The 20,553-nt window shown below is 37.9% G+C and overlaps 1 protein-coding gene across 2 annotated transcripts in view; it reads left to right on the top strand.

The window, feature by feature from the left end:
• Window positions 1-20,553, top strand: part of TMPRSS11A (transmembrane serine protease 11A) — a 62,484-nt gene that overhangs the window by 23,937 nt on the left and 17,994 nt on the right. The window contains exons 4-7 of one of the 2 annotated variants that reach the window (XM_061420329.1): window positions 9,576-9,643; window positions 11,581-11,741; window positions 16,895-16,933; window positions 18,852-19,023. In XM_061420329.1, the coding sequence (XP_061276313.1) occupies window positions 9,576-9,643; window positions 11,581-11,741; window positions 16,895-16,933; window positions 18,852-19,023 (440 nt within the window). The remainder of the gene's footprint in view (window positions 1-9,575; window positions 9,644-11,580; window positions 11,742-16,894; window positions 16,934-18,851; window positions 19,024-20,553) is intronic. The other variant, XM_061420330.1, reaches the window with a different exon arrangement.

Here is a 20,553-nt window from a genome sequence, read left to right as displayed (position 1 = left end):
GATATGATACACTTATATTGCAAAATGATTACCACTGTAACATCTCCATCATATCACATAATTATTTCCTTTTTTTGGGTGAGAACATTTAAGATCTACTCTCTTAGCAGCTTTAGGATATATAACACAATGTTGTTAAGTATAATCACTACAATGTACATGAGATCCCAGAGCATATTCATTTTATAACCAGAAGTTTTCAATATTTCCATATTTTCCCCATCTTCTAGCCTTGGTAACTACCGTTCTGCTACCTGTTTCTTTGAGTTCAACTTTTTAGATTCCAGATGTAAGTAACATAGTAAAGTATTTGTCTTTGTTTGACTTATTTCACATAGCATAATGCCCTTAAAATCCATCCATGTTGTCATAAATGGCAGAATTTCATTCTTTCTCATGGCTATAGAGTGTACAGCTAACCTTTGAACAATGCAGGACTGATTTGCAAGGGCCCACTTATATGCAGATTTTTTTTTCATTAGTAAATTCAGTAGGATTACATGATTCAACCATAGTTGGTGGAATCCATTGATGCAGAGCCATGATTAGAAAGAAAACATTTATATGGGAACTGTGGATATGTAGGGCGAACTATTTGTTTTATGGGGACTTGCAATTGCACAGAGGTTCAGCACCCCTAGCCCCAACATTTTTCAAGGGTCAACTATATCTTTAACCATTTATTTTTTCATGAACAGTTAGGCTGTTTCCATATCTTAGCAATTGTAAATAATGCTGTGAGAAACATGGGAGTGCAAATATCTCTTTGAGATCCTGTTTTAATTTCCTTTGAATGTATATCCAGAAGTTGATCCAACCAGCCCATCCTAAATGAGATCAGTCCTGAGTGTTCATTGGAAGGATTGATGTTAAAGCTGAAACTCCAATACTTTGGCCACCTGATGTGAAGAAGTGACTCATTGGAAAAGACCCTGATGCTAGGAAAGATTGAAGGCAGGAGGAGAAGGGGACAACAGAGGATGAGATGGTTGGATGGCATCAGCAACTCAGTGGACATGAGTTTGGGTAAACTCCAGGAGTTGGTGATGGACAGGGAGGCCTGGCATGCTGTGGTCCATGGGGTTGCAGAGTCAGACACGACTGAGTGACTAAACTGAACTGAGGATTGCTGGCTCATATGGTAGTTTATTTTTAATTTTTTGAGGAATGTCCATGCTTTTTTCCAGAGTGGCTATATCAATTTACATTCCCAAAAAGAGTATGTAAGGGTTCCTTTCACCAAAGTCTTGCAGTTTTAGTGTTAAGATCTTTCACCTCCTCAGTTAAATTTATCCCAAGGTATTTTATTGTTTTTGATGCTATTATGAATGAGACTGCTTTATTTATTCTACAGATATTTTGTTGTTAGTGTATAGAAACAAAACTGATTTCTATATGTGAATTCTATATGTTTTATTTCTCCATTGATATATATGCAACTTTGTGGAATTCACTGAGCAGTTCCAACAGCTTCTCAGTGGCATCTTTAAGATTTTCTATGTAAAATTATATTATCTGCAAATAAGGCAATTCTACTTCTTCTTTTCTGGTTTTTATGCTTTTGTTATTTTTCTTGCCTGTTTCCTCTGGCTAGAACTCCTAGTACCACAGTGAATAGGAGTAGTGAGAATGGGCACCATTCTTGTCTAGCTCCTGATCATAGAGGGAAAGTTTTCAGTCTTTTATGGTTGAGTTTGGTGTAAGCTGTGCCTTTGTCATATATGGCCTTTATTGTGTTATGTTCCTTCTACATGTGGTTTGTTTAGTGTTTTTATCTTAAAAGAACCTTGTATTTTTTCAAATGCTTTTTCTGCATCTACTGAGATGATCATATGATTTTCACCTTTCATCCTATTGATGTGTTATGTCACATTTATTGTTTTGCATATGTTGAACCAACTTTGCATCCCAAAGATTGTTGTTGTTAAGTCACTAAATCATGTCCAACCCTTTGTGACCCCATGGACTACAGTATGCCAGGCTTTCCTGTCTCTCACCATTTCCTAGAATTCATCCAAGTTCATGTCCATTGACTAGATGATGCTACGCAACCATCTCATCCTCTGCCACCCTCTTCTCCTTTTGCTCTCAATCTTTCCTAGCATCAGTGTCTTTTCCAATGAATCGGTTGCTCGCATCAGGTGGCCAAAGTACTAGAGCTTCAGCTTCACCATCAGTCCTTCCAAACAGTATTCAGGGTTGCTTTCCCTTAGGATTGACTGTTTAATCAATTTTTCTCAGAGATAAGTCTCACTTAATTATGGAGTATTATCCTGCCAATATGCTGTTGAATTTTGTTTAATACATCATTGAGAATTTTTGCACCAGGAATATTTGTAATTTTCTTTTCTCATAGTATCCTTACTGGCTTTGATACCAAGGTAAAGGCTGGCCACTCAATTTGAGTTTGGGAGTGTTCCTTCTTCTCTGATTTTTTGGAAGAGTTTGAGAAGGAATGTCATCAATTCTTATTTAAATGATTGGTAAAATTCACCAGTGAAACCATCAGGTCCTGGACTTTTCCTTTTGAAAAAAAGGCTTTTCCTTTTTTATTACTGCTTTATCTCCTTATTCATCATTGGTCTCAGATTTTTTATTTCTTCATGATTCAGTCTTAACTGTATTTTTCGAGAAATGTATCCATTTCTTCTAGATTATCCAATTTGCTGGTGTATAACTGTTCACAGTGGAAAACCAGACCACTTGACCTGTGTCCTGAGAAATCTGTATGCAGGTCAAGAAGCAACAGTTAGAACTGGATGTGGACCAACAGACTGGTTCCAAATAGGAAAAGGAGTACGTCAAGGCTGTATATTGTCACCCTGCTTATTTAACTTGATACAGAGTACATCATACGAAATGCCAGGCTGGATGAAGCACAAGCTGGAATCAAGATTACTGGGAGAAATATCAATAACCTCAGTTATGCAGATGACACCACCGTTATGGCAGAAAGTGAAGAAGAACTAAATAGCCTCTTGATGAAAGTGAAAGAGGAGAGTGAAAAGTTGGCTTAAAGCTCAACATTCAGAAAATGAAGATCATGGCATCCGGTCAGATCACTTCATGGCAAATAGATGGGGTAAAAATGGAAACAGTGACAGACTTTATTTTGGGGGGCTCCAAAATCACTGCAGATGGTGACTTCAGCCATGAAATTAAAAGACGCTTGCCCCTCGGAAGAAAAGCTATGACCAACCTAGATAGCATATTACAAAGCAGAGACATTACTTTGCCAACAAAGGTCCATCTAGTCAAAGCTATGGCTTTAGTAGTCATGTATGGATGTGAGAATTGGACTATAAAGAAAGCTGAGCACTGAAGAATTGATGCTTTTGAACTGTGGTGTTGGAAAAGACTCTTGAGAGTCCCTTGGACTGCAAGGAGATCCAACCAGTCCATCCTAAAGGAAATCAGTCCTGAATATTCATTGGAAGGACTGATGCTGAAGATGAAACTCCAATACTTTGGCCACCTGATGCAAAGAACTGACTCACTGGAAAAGACCCTGATGCTGGGAAAGATTGAAGGTGGGAGGATAAGGGGATGACAGTGGATGAGATGGTTGGATGGCATCACCGGCTCACTAGACATCAGTTTGAATAAGCTCCAGGAGTTGGTGATGGACAAGGAAGGCTGGTGTGCTGCAGTCTATGGAGTCACAAAGAGTCGGACACAACTGAATGGCTGAACTGAACTGAACTGTTCACAGTAGTCTTTATGATCCTTTGTATTTCTGTGTTATAACATCTACTCTTTCATTAGCTTTTCAATTTTTTTATCCTTTCAAAAACACAGCTTAGTTCTGCTGATCTTTTCTATTGTTTTTATGATCTTTATTTTATTTATTTCTGTTCTGATTTTTGATACTTCTTTCCTTCTGCTATCCTTGGGATTAGTTTGTTCTTTTTCTAGTTCCTTGAGGGCTAAAGAGACAAGGAGACCAATAAGTCTCTAAAATCCTGTGAGCACCACCTGTGCTCAAGTTGGCCATGTTGCATATAGGCTTAAGATAATCATTCACAGTTCTTAAATCTTGGATTTTGAAAAAGTCTGGATTTTATATAGATAGTTTAGCAACCTTAAAGTATTTAAATAAGGACTATCAAGATTATCATCCTTATTTTTAAAGGGCAAAGAATATAGACTGCCTTTGGAGAGGGGTAATTATTACACATTGCTTGTACACGTCAGGAATCAAATTACTGAAAAAGTCAACTAGGAGAAAAAATTCCTCTCAAATATTCATGGGCAGTTTTATTTTTTCTCTAGAAGTATTGATCTCAATCTGGCTAAATCTCATTAAAAATGCTAATAAAAACTTCTTGGTAAATAAATGCAAGCAATATTGTTGTTTAGTTGCTAGGTCGTCTCTGACTCTTTTGTGACCCCATGGACTGTAGCCCACCAGGCTCCTTTGCCCATGGAATTTTCCAGGCAAGAATACTGGAGTGGGTTGCCATTTCCTTCTCCAGGGCATCTTTCCAACCTAGGGACTGAATCCGCAATTGAATCTACAGATTCACCTGCTTTGCAGGCAGATTCTTACCACTGAGCCACCAGGTTTGATCCAAATGCAAGGTAAATGCAAGGCTTTCTAATAAATTTTCACTTTCTTTTATTAATTCATTCAAAAAACCATGCTACATTCCTACGTATTGTAGAGTATGAAAAGACTGATTGTCCCTATCCATAAGGAGTTTGCAGTTTAGTAGAGGTCTTCCCTTGTGGCTCAGCTAGTAAAGAATTTGCCTGCAAGCAGGAGACCTGGGTTTGATCCCTGGGTTGGGAAAATCTCCTGGATAAGGGAAAGCCTACCCACTCCAGTATTCTGGCCTGGAGAATTCCGTGCACTGTATAGTCCATGAGGTTGAAAGAGTTGGACATGACTGAGTGATTTTCACCTTCAGAGGAGATAATGTATTTGCGTAAGCAACTATATTAAAAGATATAAGAGGGATAAGAACAATTAAGAGAGAAAAAGGAAAGATTACTTTGAGGTTTAAGGAATTAACCCAAAGCAGGTCTTATCTGAAATAGACCTTGAAGGAGATTCAGAAAAGCAGAGCTAGCAGGATGAGAGAGAGAGCCACAGACCAAAGGAATAATCTGAGAAAGGCAAGCATACAGTGAAGCAAGAGCCATGCCTAAGAACAGTGCTCCCAAGCATGAAAGATAATGGTGGTGCTGATGGGTGGCAGGGGGGATCAATGGCAGATGGTGAAAGCATCTAAAATGAAAGACAGGCTACATGTGTGAACAGAGTTAGTTTGGGAATGAGAGTTCAATGGCTGGGTGTGTCTATTTGTTTGAGTTGAAAGCCTCTCCCTAACTCTTTCATTAAACACACAACTAAACTTCAATTGCCCTCTTATAACTTAATCTCAGTTCAACTTCCAGTATTTCAAAATCAGCATACATAAACAGGTACTACCTTGAAAGAGGGTCTTTTGTTCAATGTTAGGAGACTAACTCCAATCACAAAACTGCAAATGCCCCCAAAAGGGAGAAAGATAGATTTATAAATCACTAAATCTATTAAATTATGCAAATAATAAATTTATAACAAGTTGGCACACAGCTTTAAAAAAAGTGTCCTTTGAAACTTCTGAGAATTCAGAATTAGAATGCCAAAGTATTGGCAGATTATTTGATGAAAGAGGCCTTAATCTGCCAGGGAAACATTTTTAGGGGATCTCTAGAAAGCAGATTCATATATAAACTCTATTCAGCAATAAAGTTTACATTCATGTTTTCTCTGATTTCCCCTGTTTTAAATTCCTTTGGCATAGGAACTTCTTAGCCAGTCTCTGTGCCCCAGTATTTCTCAAACTGTTTTCCTGGCTACATGGATCACCTTAAGATTGTGGGCTTCACACCAGACCAGGCTATATGGATCACATAAAATTCTGGGCTTCACCCCAGACCCAACCAATGAGACTTTACAGGGACAGGTCCTGGAATTTGAACTATAGAGAAGAAACTTCTATATTTCTGTGATTACAAAAGTTACTTCTACCTAGATTCTTTCTGTGTTATTCTTTTATTGCTTACCTTCCCAGATACCTGAACTATTCAAAGATGGAATGGATGCTGGGGATGGATGTTCTTCTCAGCAGGCGCTTTGCCAGATGAATGATGTCATCTGGAGTCAAAAACTTAATCCAATACTTTTACCGACAAGTCACAAACAGCCAAGGGATCTACTGTGGGTAGAATTTCAGAGGATAACTACAAACCAGACTTCTTTAAATGCCTAAAGAAATTTACTTTTATTCCTTTTAATATTGATCAATTTTCTCCCCTTTGTTTTTGGTTAGCCTTTTCTTTTCTTTTGTATTTCCCCCAGATATTGAGTAACAGGACTGGCTCTGAGTACCACAAGTGAAATGATTAAAATAATATCGTTCTTACGAAAACATATCTTACCAAACAAGTTCATTTCTAACATATGAACCCCCACATTTCTTCAGCCCATTTAAACTTTTCTTATTTAAAGTCAAATAAGTGTATATTCTGGATACAAGCAATTTCTCTGTTTTCTAAATACTGCCTTGGATAGAAAGTGTAAAAAATATATTACCAAATATATCTTTACAAGTTTTACACTTTAAGTCAATCAACTGTTTATGCTATAACTTATTGTTATATGTTCTTTGATAGAAATTCAAGTAAAATGTACATTATATGTAACAAGGAGGTTGTGTGATTGATAAGAGATGAATGTAAAGACAGAAACCTACATTTAAATCCCAGTTTATTAATCCACATGATGCTAGGGAAATTCACACAATGTCTCCAGGTGTCAGTTCTGTCTTCAAATGAAATAAGAATCAAAAAATTTCTTATTTCATAGTTATTACAGGAGTAAAGAGTTGGCTTAAAGCTCAACATTCAGAAAACTAAGATCATGGCATCTGGTCCCATCGCTTCATGGGAAATAGATGGGGAAACAGTGTCAGACTTTATTTTTGGGGGCTCCAAAATCACTGCAGATGGTGACTGCAGCCATGAAATTAAAAGACGCTTACTCCTTGGAAGAAAAGTTATGACCAACCTAGATAGCATATTCAAAAGCAGAGACATTACTTTGCCAACAAAGGTCCGTCTAGTCAAGGCTATGGTTTTTCCAGTGGTCATGTATGGATGCGAGAGTTGGACTGTGAAGAAGGCTGAGCGCTGAAGAATTGATGCCTTTGAACTGTGGTGTTGGAGAAGACTCTTGAGAATCCCTTGGACTGCAAGGAGATCCAAACAGTCCATTCTAAAAGAGATCAGCCCTGGGTGTTCTTTGGAAGGAATGATGCTAAAGCTGAAACTCCAGTACTTTGGCCACCTCATGCGAAGAGTTGACTCATTGGAAAAGACTCTGATGCTGGGAGGGATTGGGGGCAGGAGGAGAAGGGGACAACAGAGGATGAAATGGCTGGATGGCATCACCGACTCGATGGATGTGAGTTTGAGTGAACTCCAGGAGTTGGTGATGGACAAGGAGGCCTGACGTGCTGCAACTCATGGGGTCACAAAGAGTCAGACACGACTGAGCGACTGAACTGAACTGAACTGACTGAAGGGAGATCATGTATATTTTGTTTCCTAATTAAGTTTTTTATGAATGCCTGATAGTGCTAAGAAAGTCATAACTTGTTCCTTGATCTCTGAAACAGTCTTCTTTTTATTTTCATTGAGTTAAACTTTCCCTGTCTCCTCCTTAAGGATTTAGGATGTAGTTTTTTCACATTTGGCTCATCAATCAAATATGAAAATCAGTACCTGGATTCAGATGACACTGGTCACTAGGGGATACTGCAAGCCAAAATCTACATGTGATAAGTCACAGCATCATGGTGCCTTGTTGCTGTTGTTCAGTTGCTAAGTAGTGCCCTATTGTTTGTAACTCTATGGACTGTAGCACACCAGGCTCCTCTGTCCTCCACCAACTCCTAGAGTTTGCTGAAATTTATGTCCACTGAGTCAGCGATAGATCTAATCACTTCATCCTCTGCCGTCTCTTTCGTTTGCCTTCAGTCTTGCCCAGCATCAGGGTCTTTTCCAATGACTCGGCACTTCATATCAAGTAGCCAAAGTATTGGAACTTCAGCTTCATCATTAGTCCTTCCAATGAATATTCAATGTTGATTTCCTTTAGGATTGTCTGGTTTGATCTCTGCAGTCCAAGGGACTCTCAAAAGTCTCCTGCAGCACCACCATTTGAAAGCATCAATTCTTTGGTGCTCAACCTTCATATGAACCAACTTTCACATCTGTTCACAAATACTAGAAAAACCATAGGTTTCACTGTACGGACCTTTGTCAGCAAAGTGATGTCGCTGCTTTTTAATACGCTGTCTGCGTTTGTCATGGCTTATCTTCCAAGGAGCAAACATCTTTTAATTTCATGGCTGCAGTCACAGTCTGCAGTGATTTTGGAGCCCAAGAAAATAAAATCTATCACTGCTTCCACTTTTTTCCCTTCTATTTGCCATGAAAGTGATGGAACTGGATGCAATGATCTTAGGTTTTTGAATGTTGAGTTTTAAGGGACCTTTTTCACTCTCCTCTTTCACTCTCATCAAGAGACTCTTTAGTTCCTCTTCATTTTCTGCGATCAGAGTGATGTCACCTGCATATCTGAAAATGAACGTGAAAGTGAAGTTGCACAGTCGTGTCCAGCTCTTTGTGACCCCATGGACTGTAGCCAACCAGGCTCCTCCATCCATGGGATTTTCCAGACAAGAATACTGAAGTGGGTTGCCATTTCCTTCTTCAAGGTCTACTTCCCTGTTGACATAAACTGAATAACACAACTTTGACCTAAACCTGCAAGACCACCTTACTCTTTCTTCCCCCCTTGCCCACTCTAGGGCTCACAGTCAACAACAATTAAAAGATCGTTGCCTTTCCTAAATCTCTAATACTTCTTCCCTGTACTCACAATCCAAAGACCTGCAAAGAAATCTGAGACCTGCAATGCCAGACCTGATCCACTGACAGGCTACTATCAAAATGTACCCAGCATTTTATATGTGTTTAATCTTTACAATCCTATGAGTTAGCATATTAACATCTTTGTTTTAGATGTTAGGATACTGAGGCTCAAATTGGCTCAGTAACTTTCCCACAGTCGCCCAGTTCACGAGTAGCAGAAAAGGTTGGCTTCAAACCCAGTACTAAGCCAGGATTCTCTCCACCACCTCTCCAGGACTCCCTCGATATCCCATCTCTGCTCTGCATCTTTCTGCTTCACTTTCTATGGAATTTTAGGAACATAATGTCTACCCCAAACACCTGCATCAACATATTAGAGTCATCTGGGAGATTTTTACAACTACAAATGCCTAGGTTTCCTCAGGGTCATTTATAACCAAAACTCTGGCAGAGGCACCAGCATTTTTAAGTCTTTTTTCTTTTTTCTGCAAATGATTCTGTTGCACTGTTAGATTTGAGAACCAGTGGTTTAAATAATGATATTACTCATGTTAAACATTTTTATTTTGCTTTAACATTTAATCAGTGGTATGTTCTTATTATAAAATATTTTATTAACACATAGTTTCTCTTTATTGTCATAACAGGTGGATGAGACATTTATAGATTCGGCCTTGAACAAGCATTATATCAAGAACCAAGTAGTGAAACTGACGTACGTATGCTTGGGCAAAGGTGACTTCACAGTCTAGAATGACCAAAAGCACGAGAGACAGGAACCTTTATACACTGTTGCCTCTATGAGACTGGCTTTTGGCCAGGATTTCTTATTAATATGATTGCAACAACATTTACCATCATTTTATAAATGCAAAAACTGAGACTTTGGGAAGTTATGTGAAATGTTCAAAATTCCTCAAGTGACAGAACAGGATTCAAATCCTATCAAGTGATGGTAAGGCCTGAGACTACCAGAAACCAGGGCCTTGAGAAAACCCAGCAGCATGTCACTGCATGCTGCACCAAATGGTATTCTTTCAATACATATGTCATTTCAAAAATATTAAGGAGCCAAAGTTGACTACAAAATGAGGTCACAAGTCTTTCCTGTATTGAACCCCTAGTGACAGGAGGCATGCCCAAACACAAAGAAATAAATTTGAAATAAATGTTGAAATAAATTTCCATTTGTGGAGATGGAGGAAGAGACTCATATAGTCTGAGAAATTACTCAGAGGTTTCAGTTGTCTTATTTGGAAAGTTCATAGCAGAACATGTATGTAACATACAAACATATGGGCCTGTGTGACTCATCTTCTTAAAAAAAATGAGAATATCCAGATGGATATATTTGAAGGAAATAATAATCAGTTTTATTACCTATAGGCTAATGCCCTATTGGCAGAATGACTCCAAGTTTCTTACACCTTTACCGAGTAACTAGTGACCTCCAGAAGGATTTTACAATATAAATTTGATACATTTTATGATATCTAGGAGAGGAAAAGCATGTTTTTGCTGAAACTTTCTAGATTTCATGCCCTCCATTTTCAAATTCTGACTTGCCATAACATCCTAGCAAAATTATCATAGCCTTATGCACTCTTTTGAATGTTTAGTCATTATCATTTTGTAAGTTTTTGTGTGGGTGCATTCCACCTAGTAAACCATGTTTTCCCTCTGATTTAAGAAGAGGGAATATTTGCCAATTTGATATAAAATTCTGATTATTTATATCTTCACATTCCAGAGCCTAAATGAACCACAGTATATAAAATCCCTTCAAATCGATACCATTTCCTCTTTTTTTAAAGTCAAGGGATTCAGGAAAATAGGGCTTTCATGCTTTTATAGCTTCGATCTTTTGAAGTGTAAAAATAAGAGATGTGGCAGATCAACATATAGGTTTCCATTTTTTAAAAGACCTTTAACTGTTTGATTTTCATATGTTAAGTATATATGAAAATTCAGCCCCTCAAGTGAAGGGGCTTAAATGTGTTTATATGGAAAAAGTTCAAGGAATTGGATATACTTAATTTGGAGAATACTCAGAGACCAAGAATATCACTGTCTTCAAATATTACACATGGAAGAGAGGACTGATGTTGTATGTATGTCCCAACTGGTAGACATAAGCCTACGGAATGGAAGCTTTAGGGAGATATGTTCAACTCCAAGTGAAGAACTCTCTTAAAATCAAAGCTGACCAAACAGAAATAGCCTCTTTATGGAAGTAAATTTCTCATTATTTTAATTACTTGCTGGGATGAGATGACCACTTATCATGGAAGCTTAGAGCTAACGAAGGTATCACATGAGTGATAGATCAAAGACACCACTGAAGTTTTTTCCAATATTCAGGGTTTATGATTTTGCTGACAACATTTTAGTGTCTGAGTCTTATACAAATGCTATAACAAGCCTTCAAATTAATGGCAAAATTCACTTAAAGCAAAAAGAGAACATGAAGAGAGAATATATGAAACAATCTTGAGTCAGAGTGACATAAATGAGTAGCAATGTGAGATAATCAGCTGCTGACACTTTCAATTGAGGCATAATTCAAGGGAATAAAATACAAAAAAAAAAAAAGAGTGTAGGATAATACTGGATGTATTCTTTGAACAAGTACCTTTCTATTCTGTGTCACAGTCCAGAGGAAGATGGGACGACAGTAGATGTCATTATGGTATTCCAGTTCCCCTCTGCTGAGTCAAGTGCAGTGAGAAATAGGAAAATCCGCAGCATCTTAGATGAGAAGATAAGGAACACCAGAGCCTTGTCAATAAACACCTCATCAGTTGAAGTTAATGGTAAGTAGGTACCTTTCACGGAGAAGGCAATGGCACCCCACTCCAGTACTCTTGCCTGGAAAATTCCATGGATGGAGGGGCCTGGTGGGCTATAGTCCATGGGGTCGCTAGAGTTGGACATGACTGAGCGACTTCACTTTCACTTCTCACTTTCATGCATTGGAGAAGGAAATGGCAACCCACTCCAGTGTTCTTGCCTGGAGAATCCCAGGGAGGGGGGAGCCTGGTGGCTACCGTCTATGGGGTCACACAGAGTCGGACACGACTGAAGCGACTTAGCAGGTACCTTTCTACGTGATGTGAAGTTCTCTATTAAGTCCATTTTATGTCTAATCATAAATTTATTTACTATTATTTCCATTCCAAATAATAGCTAGAATTCAAATGAAAAAAAATTCAAGTTAAAAAAGTGACTTTTAAAGGTTTTATTGTTCTCTGATAAAAGCATATCTGAAATTAGTCAAGTGGCTTTTCCTGTAGTAATTGACTGGCACTCATCCTGAAGTAAAAGCAAACCTTTACCACTAACAGAGTTCATCTGATCCAGTCACTGCCTCCATGACTAGCAATTGAAAACACCAAGTGTTGAGCAATGGCTGTTTTTCTGTTTCAGAAACATAAACCCAGTTGCTGCCCTTTAAAAAAAAAGAATAGTTTCTGTGAATAGTGAAATTGTGAAGTTTGTGTTAACTTTTTTCCTGTGGGCATTTGGGAAAATGGTAAACTAACTTTGGAGCCAGTAAAGCCATCTTACAAGTAATGATTAAAAAAAATCACAAAACTAGAAATCATAGGAACCATTTTATCATCATTGCTTCTTTAAAAGAAGTAACTTTTACCGAGGCCCTTCTCTACACCTTTTACATGCAGCATTTAACATCTTTATTCTTATGAATTAGGCAAATTCATCTTTAGAGATGTGAGAGAGGGGCTTTAGACCTTCTATCTATAGTGAAAGGACTCTGGTAACTAAAAAGGGCAAAGATTTAGTTAAGGACTCCAGTAATTAAAAAGGGCAGAGATTCAAGTCTATTGATAGATTGCTAATTTCTTGAGAAGCTTTATGCAGAAAAAAAAAAGTGTTCTTTGGTCAAACACTTTTTAGAAATGCAGTCTACAATATTGATCTCTTAGAAATTCACCCCATATATTAGCATACCAAAAACTCTCAGGAGTCCAGCCAGACAGAAACCTGTTTGAAAGCGAAAGTGAAAGTCACTCAGTCCTGTCCGAGTCTTTGCGACCCCGTGGACTATAGTCTGCCATGCTCCTCTGTCCATGGAATTCTCCAGGCAAGTATACTGGAGTAGGTAGCTGTTTCCTTCTTCAGGGGATCTTCCCAACCCAGGGATTGAACCCAGGTCTCCTGTATCACAGATGGGTTCTTTACCATCTAAGCCACTAGTGAAACCTGAAAACCTGTTTACCCCTGTTCATTAAGCTGCTTCGACAAGTATCTATTCCTGAAAGACAAGTACAGATTTCCCCTACACATTCCAGTGGACACCAGACTTAAGAGTCACAGAAGAGAATCAGAGTAAGTGTGATTCATATCAGACATGAAACAGAAAGCCCTGCCCTTTCAAGGGTCTGGCTGACTCTTTAGGAGGAAACCTGACCAGGAAATAAAATCTGTGGGAATGGGATGGGCAGGGATTTGCTGATGAGACAGAGTCAGTTAGTCAGGAAATGAACCCCGGGACCTCTCCCAACCCAGAAGGGAAGAACCTCTCAAGGGCTTAATCCACCTTCTTTGTTTTCTCCTTTGTGGAGAAACAAATGAATCGAGGTTGTGAAATAGTGGAAGTTCTGATAAGTTACAAGATGTGTTCTACATAATTTTAAATAACCAGTTAATTTGGAAGGAACTTAAAAGCCTGAGCTATCTGAAACCAGAAATGAAGCATGAAGTGGTCATCAGGTATCTGGGCTTTTTGTTTCTTATAGGTCAGCTTGTGACCTGTAGTCTGTTTTAATGTCTATAGTACATTAAAGGGCAGGATGTGCTGATGAAGAACCTGATTTGAGAGTTACCTGATTCTAACTCTACTGAGTCACAACAGGACTACCCAAGTTCTGGAAAGGACTTGTATTTACAAAGTCCACCAAAGGGCTACCATGCCTTGTCCTCCACTTTCTCATCTATAATCTTGCAAATATAATATTTTTTATATATTGTTCTTCCTGAAGTCACAGAAATATCAAGAGGTGGGAGGGGGGTTCAGGAAGGGGAACACATGTACACCTGTGGCAGATTCACGTTGATGTATGGCAAAACCAATACAATACTGTAAAGTAAAAAAAAAAAAAAAGAAATGTTAGTAAGTTACAAAAAAAGAATATATACAAGGAAACAGAAAATATAATATTGAACATATAGGCTATTAGAAAGCTAGAAAATTGTGCATATGCTTTGGAAACCTGAAAACATTAATGCAAATAATTGGTAGTAGAAAAACCTAGAAGCCCGAATGTTTCCAAATTTCCAAATGTGAAAAGAGCAGCATTTACTAGTAATTAGGAAAGACTCACTTGGTAGAAAACTGATTAGAATCCTAAGGCAATCCTTGTAGACAAAAAAACTGCTCTCCAGCAATACTTAATTTGGGGGATTTCAAATGAGTGGAAAATTGCAGAAATTCTAGACAAAGTCTAGAAATAACATTGCAGCCCCAGATTTATCCATAATCTGGCAAGAATCTGTGTTTTGGTTTGACAAATAACTGTGCAGTATGTGCCCTTCCTGTGATGTGATGTCAGAACAAAACTAATATCGACTCCTTTGAATTGCAAATGCCATGGATGTGGAAGAGCTGCTCATCACCCATGGGCTGTTGATGTGGGCCCCAGTCCTCACCATTTTACTTGCAGTGTGTTCAGCCCTGAATACCATTACTGTCAACTCAGAAGTGTGTTAGAGGGTCATGTTCAAAACTAAGGTGTTAGTGTTTGTTTTCACTCCTAAACACAGAAAGTAAAACCATTTTGTCAAAATTGGTAATTTGCAATAGTCAGTCACTTGTATATGGGCAGTTTATTTCCAGGTATAATCATTCTGTATAAAATTCTTTCCTCGAAAATCCAATGAAACTCCCAACTATTACATGTACCCTGGTCTCATTCCTGGAAAGGGCTGAGTTGCATTTTGCTCAAACTAAGCAGAAGAAGCTCTAACTGAAGAATTCTAAATTTATACCACTGTAATGCATTACTAACATGGGGCATATTCAAATACCTCATTTTATTTCACTTCACTTTATTGCACTTCACAGATGCTGTGTTTTTACAAATTGAAGGTTTGTGGCAATTCTGTGTCAGATGATAGTTAGCATGCTTTAGCAGTAAAGTACTTTTTAATTAAGGTATGTATATTGCCTTTTAGGACATAATGCACACTTAATGGACTACAGAATGGTGTAAACATAAACTTTTAAATGCACTGAGAAACAAAAAATATTTTGACCTGCCTTATTGTGATATTTGCCTATTGCAGTGGTCTCAAACTGAACCCACAAAATCTCCAAAGTATGCTTATAATTTAAAAAAAAAAAAAACAAGAAATTTACTACCTTAAAACTACATTTGACCAAAAATTGAGTTTCTTCTATAAATAAAGACTGAGGATCTGTACTGAGCAACTGATTCTTCACTATATAATGATTTAGTCATGCCTTTTATGAGTTTATTGGATATTCTCCAGAGCTCCCACTTTGTATAGTTCATCATCATTAGTTTCCCAAGTGAAATTTATAGAAGGTAAGTAGAAAGAAACATTCTTATTATGCATAATGGGAAGTTAAATGTAGAGAATATGAGTCTGAGACATGTAGCACTGGTAGAAATAAGTAAAACCATCCATCCTCATTCTACCTATTAAGCACTTTTATTTTGAAAACCATCCCACTTTTCATACAACCATTCATCAACTTAATTTTATTTATTTTTTTAATTTTATTTTATTTTTAAACTTTACATAATTGTATTAGTTTTGCCAAATATCAAAATGAATCCATCACAGGTATACATGTGCTCACCATCCTGAACCCTCCTCCCTCCTCCCTCCCCATACCATCCCTCTGGGTCGTCCCAGTGCACTAGCCCCAAGCATCCAGTATCGTGCATTGAACCTGGACTGGCATCTCGTTTCATACATGATATTTTACATGTTTCAATGCCATTGTCCCAAATCTTCCCATCCTCTCCCTCACCCACAGAGTCCATAAGACTGTTCCATACATCAGCGCATCAACTTAATTTTAAATGTTTGTATTTCCTTTATCAGGTTACCAACTTTGTTGGAAATGACAGAATTTTATCTTAGATTCTGTCCAATAATTAGCCTCTACCAGTATCCAGCAGGTGTTTGGTAACAATATATAGTAGTTTATTCCTCAGGGAGGGGAACATTTTGATAATTTAAGAACTGTGTTTTAGAAGTATTTTAAATATACTTTCTGTGGTAGTTTTCAAAGTTTTTTTTTTTTTTTCATTCTTAAACCCTTGCACCAAAGAAAGGCTTATGTGAAATCTTAAACACAAGAGATAAAAGCAGACTTGTTCTAGTTGAGGCTGAGTTTGAACCTAAAGACTCCATCAGTTGTTCCCTCTTTCCCTACTTTCTCTATATACTTAAGTAAAATCCAAAGATTTATCCTAAGCCATTGGAAAGCCACTGTTCTGTATTACTACAAATGATTTGTGGGTTTTGGTTATGTATATTTGAGCCTTAATCATTCACTGCTTATTGCCTATATGTGCAGTGCTTAGTCACTCAGTCGTGTCCGACTCTTTGCGACCCCATGGACTGTAGCCCACCAGGCTCCTCTGTCCATGGGAACTCTCCAGGCAAGAATACTGGACTGGGTTGCCATGCCCTCCTCCAGGGGATCTTCCCAACTCAGGGATTGAACCCAGATCTCCCACAGTGCAGGAGAATTCTTTGCCATCCGAGCCACCAGGAAAGCCTAGAGATTGCCTATAAATCTCTACCAAAACCATACATATATCCTGTTATATCAGCTGTTTTCCTGACTCATCCATACGCTCAAATTTCTGTACTCCATATATGATGAATATTCTCTGATAATTTCTGGTCATTGAGACCAACTAGGAGAATATCAAATTATCATTCTTTGTTCTATCTTGTTTTTCAGCAATGAGCTCATCAACAGGGAAGCTAACTGTCCAAGCATGTAAGTCTAGTTAGCTTATAAACACAAGTTCCATTTCCATCTCAGAAAGGATAATATCTTCAAATATTAGCTCATAATTTCCCACTCATTTTCCACATTTTCTTTTGGAGAGAATAACAATTGTGTAACGAATGAAAATACTTTTTTTTTCCTAACTCTAAAACCAACCTTTTTTGTCATCTTCAAGAAAAATATTTTACATGGTGGAAATCTAGAAGCAATTTGAAGAAATTTTATATTTCTGATTTGGAATAAATGGACTTGCCTTGATAATTTTTAAATGCTACTAATTATGCTTTCTACTGAGAAGTAAAATAATGAGAAAATGATAAGTGGAAAAGAGATAGACCCCTTTACTTGTGATTGTCTATACAATTTACTGATCATACTCGTCTTCATGGTTGACAGCAGCTCTACTCACTCACTTCATATCATCACTTGCTTCATATCACTGTGGCCTAAATTTTGAAAGAATTTTTTTTAAGTGGTGATGACTTTGAGCAAAGGTGTTCATTCATTTTCATCTGTCTTGCAAATATACTATATATTTTTATTCATTCAATAAATATCCTTTTAAAATCTACCAAGTGCCAGAAAGTGAATACAAGTGTCACTAACACATGATTCCTCCTCTAAAATTAAGGGTTTGAATTTAGAGGAAGACATAAATAAATCAGAAAATGTTAAAACAGTGTGATAAATGCTATGACAGAGATAGTGCAGTGAAAGTCAATCACAGAGTCAGCTAACCTGACTTGGTCTTGTGGGGTCTGAAAGTAATCCTTGAGACAGGAGAAAGGAAGGACCACACAAATCAAGTGATAAGTGGGATGAATGTCCTGGGCAGGGAGAATAGTATGTAAAAATGTCTCTAGAAAAGCAAGAATATGATCACTTCTTATAAATGAAAAATGTCAGTGTGGCTGTAATATAGGATTGGGGGTTGGGGACATGAGAAAGGGGTATGATTAATAGTCATCAAGGACCAGAATCATGCTAAAACATTTCAACTTTATCTGGAATGAAAAGTCACTAAAGGGTTTTAGACACAACAGAAAGGCCACTCGGGTTCCAGGGTGGAGAATGGATTGGAGGAGCAACACTGGAGGCAAGGAGATGATCAGGGAAGCTGTTGCAGTCCTCCAGGTGAGAAAAACAGTAGTCTAAACTAGAGATGGCAGTGATGGGGATTTCTAAATGACCGGCCACAGTAGCAGTGTCATCAGTACCAGTAAAGTGAATTTCCTCTTTGATACCTAATTTTTTGGAATAAAAATTGAACCTACCATATTTTATTTATTAGCAGCATGCTTTAAACAGGCTTCATTCTTAGCAGGAATCCTAAGCAGCAAACTAATCTCTGATCTGACACACATAATAGAGTACTTATTTATCCCCACCTATAGTGAATGTGATATTTATGTGGCAATATAGAGTCCTCCATCCTAAAGAGCAAGAGACTGGTCATGATGCATTAACCATGCCACTTGAGGAACTAGTCACTCAGAAAAGTGTATGAGAGAAGGAGTTCCAAGGAATTGGCAATTACTTCTCTGATCAGTTCTTCTGGTGAGGACTTTTATGTCAAAATAACATGGTGGGATCACCTAAAACTAGGAAACAATAATCTTAGTAGGAGCTCCCAGAACATCTGGATAATTGACACTGCAAGTCCTCAAGACATACACTTTGAGGTGTGTCGATACTTCTCAGACTTATGTAGCTTCAGTGGGCAATGTATATCCATTCTATAAATAGAGGGAGTGAGCAAAACATCAATGAGGAGAAGGTGGATATTAATATTGTACATGTTTATATAATGACTGATGGAAACATTGCACTGCAGCACTCTACTAATTTCTCTGTATCAAGAGTTATAGAGACATTTCTTATAATTTAACAATCGCATCTCTTTCAGGTTGTGGTAAACGAGTTGTTCCATTAGTAAGCAACAGAATAATGTCCGGAGAGATCGCGGGCAAGGCTGCCTGGCCTTGGCAAGCTTCTCTTCAGCATAATAAAATACATCAGTGTGGGGCCACCTTGATTAGTAATACTTGGCTTGTTACTGCAGCGCACTGCTTTAAGAAGTAAGTGATTGATGTTACTACTACTTAAAAAACCATCTGAGTTTTATTGTCTTCTAAGTAATAATCAACATTCCCAAGTATTGCTGAGGTAAAATAAGAAAAGCATCTTTCACGTCTTTTTCTAAAGTATAGTGTTGTACTTGAACTTATTTGGAAAGTTCCTAGGGGGAGTAGTCACAATCCTGCTGCTGCTGCTGCTGCTGCTGCTGCTGCTAAGTCACTTCAGTCATGTCCGACTCTTCGCGACCCCATGGACTGCAGCCTACCAGGCTCCTCTGCCCATGGGATTTTCCGGGCAAGAATACTGGAGTGGGTTGCCATTGCCTTCTCCGAGTCACTATCCTAGTATATGCTAATCAGGTGCTTAGGGTTTTAAATACAGAAATTATGGCTAAAGAAGGTTTGGATATAACACTGATGGTGAAAATGTAAATTGGTGCAGCCAGTATGAAAAACACTATGGAAGTTCCTTTAAAAAAAAAAAACTAAAAATTGAGTTGCCACATGATCTAGCAATCCCACTCCTGGGCGTATATCCAGAGAAAACCCTAATTCTAAAAGATACACGCACCCCATGTTCATTGCAACACTACTTACAGTAGTGCCAAGACACGGAAGCAACCTAAATGTCTGTCAACAGATGAGTGGATAAAAAAGATGTAGTATATATGTACAATGGACTAGTATTCAGCCATAAAAAAAAGAATGAAATAATGGCATTTGCAGCAACATAGATGGACCTAGAGATTATCATACTAAGCAAAGTAAGTCAGAGAAAGACAATCATATGATGTCACTTATATGTGAAATCTTTAAAAAGATACAGATAAACTTATTTACAAAACAGAAGCAGACTCACAGACATACAAAACAAACCTACAGTTATCAAAGAGGAAAAGTGGGGAGGGATAAATTAAGACTTTGGTATTAACAGATACTCACTACCATATATAAAATAGATAAACAACAAAGACCTACTGTGTAGCACAAAGAGCTATATTCAATGACTTGTAATAACTTACAGTGTAAAAGAATCTGAAAAAAGAATATATATAAGCTGAATCATTTGATGCATTTCCAAAACATTTTGAGTGAGTAAAAGTCGTTCAGTTGTGTCTGACTCTCTACAGCCCGCCAGGTTCCTCTGTCCACAGGGATTCTCCAGGCAAGAATACTGGGAATTACCATACCCTCCTCCAAGGGATCTTCCCAACCTAGGGATCGAACCCAGGTCTCCCACATTGCAGGCAGATTCTTTACTGTCTGAGCCACCAGGGAAGCCCAAAATATTATACATCAAATATAATTGAATCATTTTTTAAAAAAGAAATAATTAGGTGGATAAATAAGTATCTATATGCACAGCATCTGTATCTTTGCCTATTCCTCTTCAATGATGTTATTAATAGTTCAGTTAATTATTTAAGGAACATTAGTCAGTTCAGTTCAGACGCTCAGTCATATCTGGTTCTTTGAGACCCCATGGACTGTAGCATTCCAGTCTTTCCTGTCCATCACCAACTCCTGGAG

The sequence above is a fragment of the Bos javanicus genome, chromosome 6, assembly GCF_032452875.1.
Source record: "Bos javanicus breed banteng chromosome 6, ARS-OSU_banteng_1.0, whole genome shotgun sequence".
NCBI classification, from domain to species: domain Eukaryota; kingdom Metazoa; phylum Chordata; class Mammalia; order Artiodactyla; family Bovidae; genus Bos; species Bos javanicus.
Note: the sequence above shows the minus strand (reverse complement) of the source record. Positions and strands in the feature narration are given on the sequence as shown.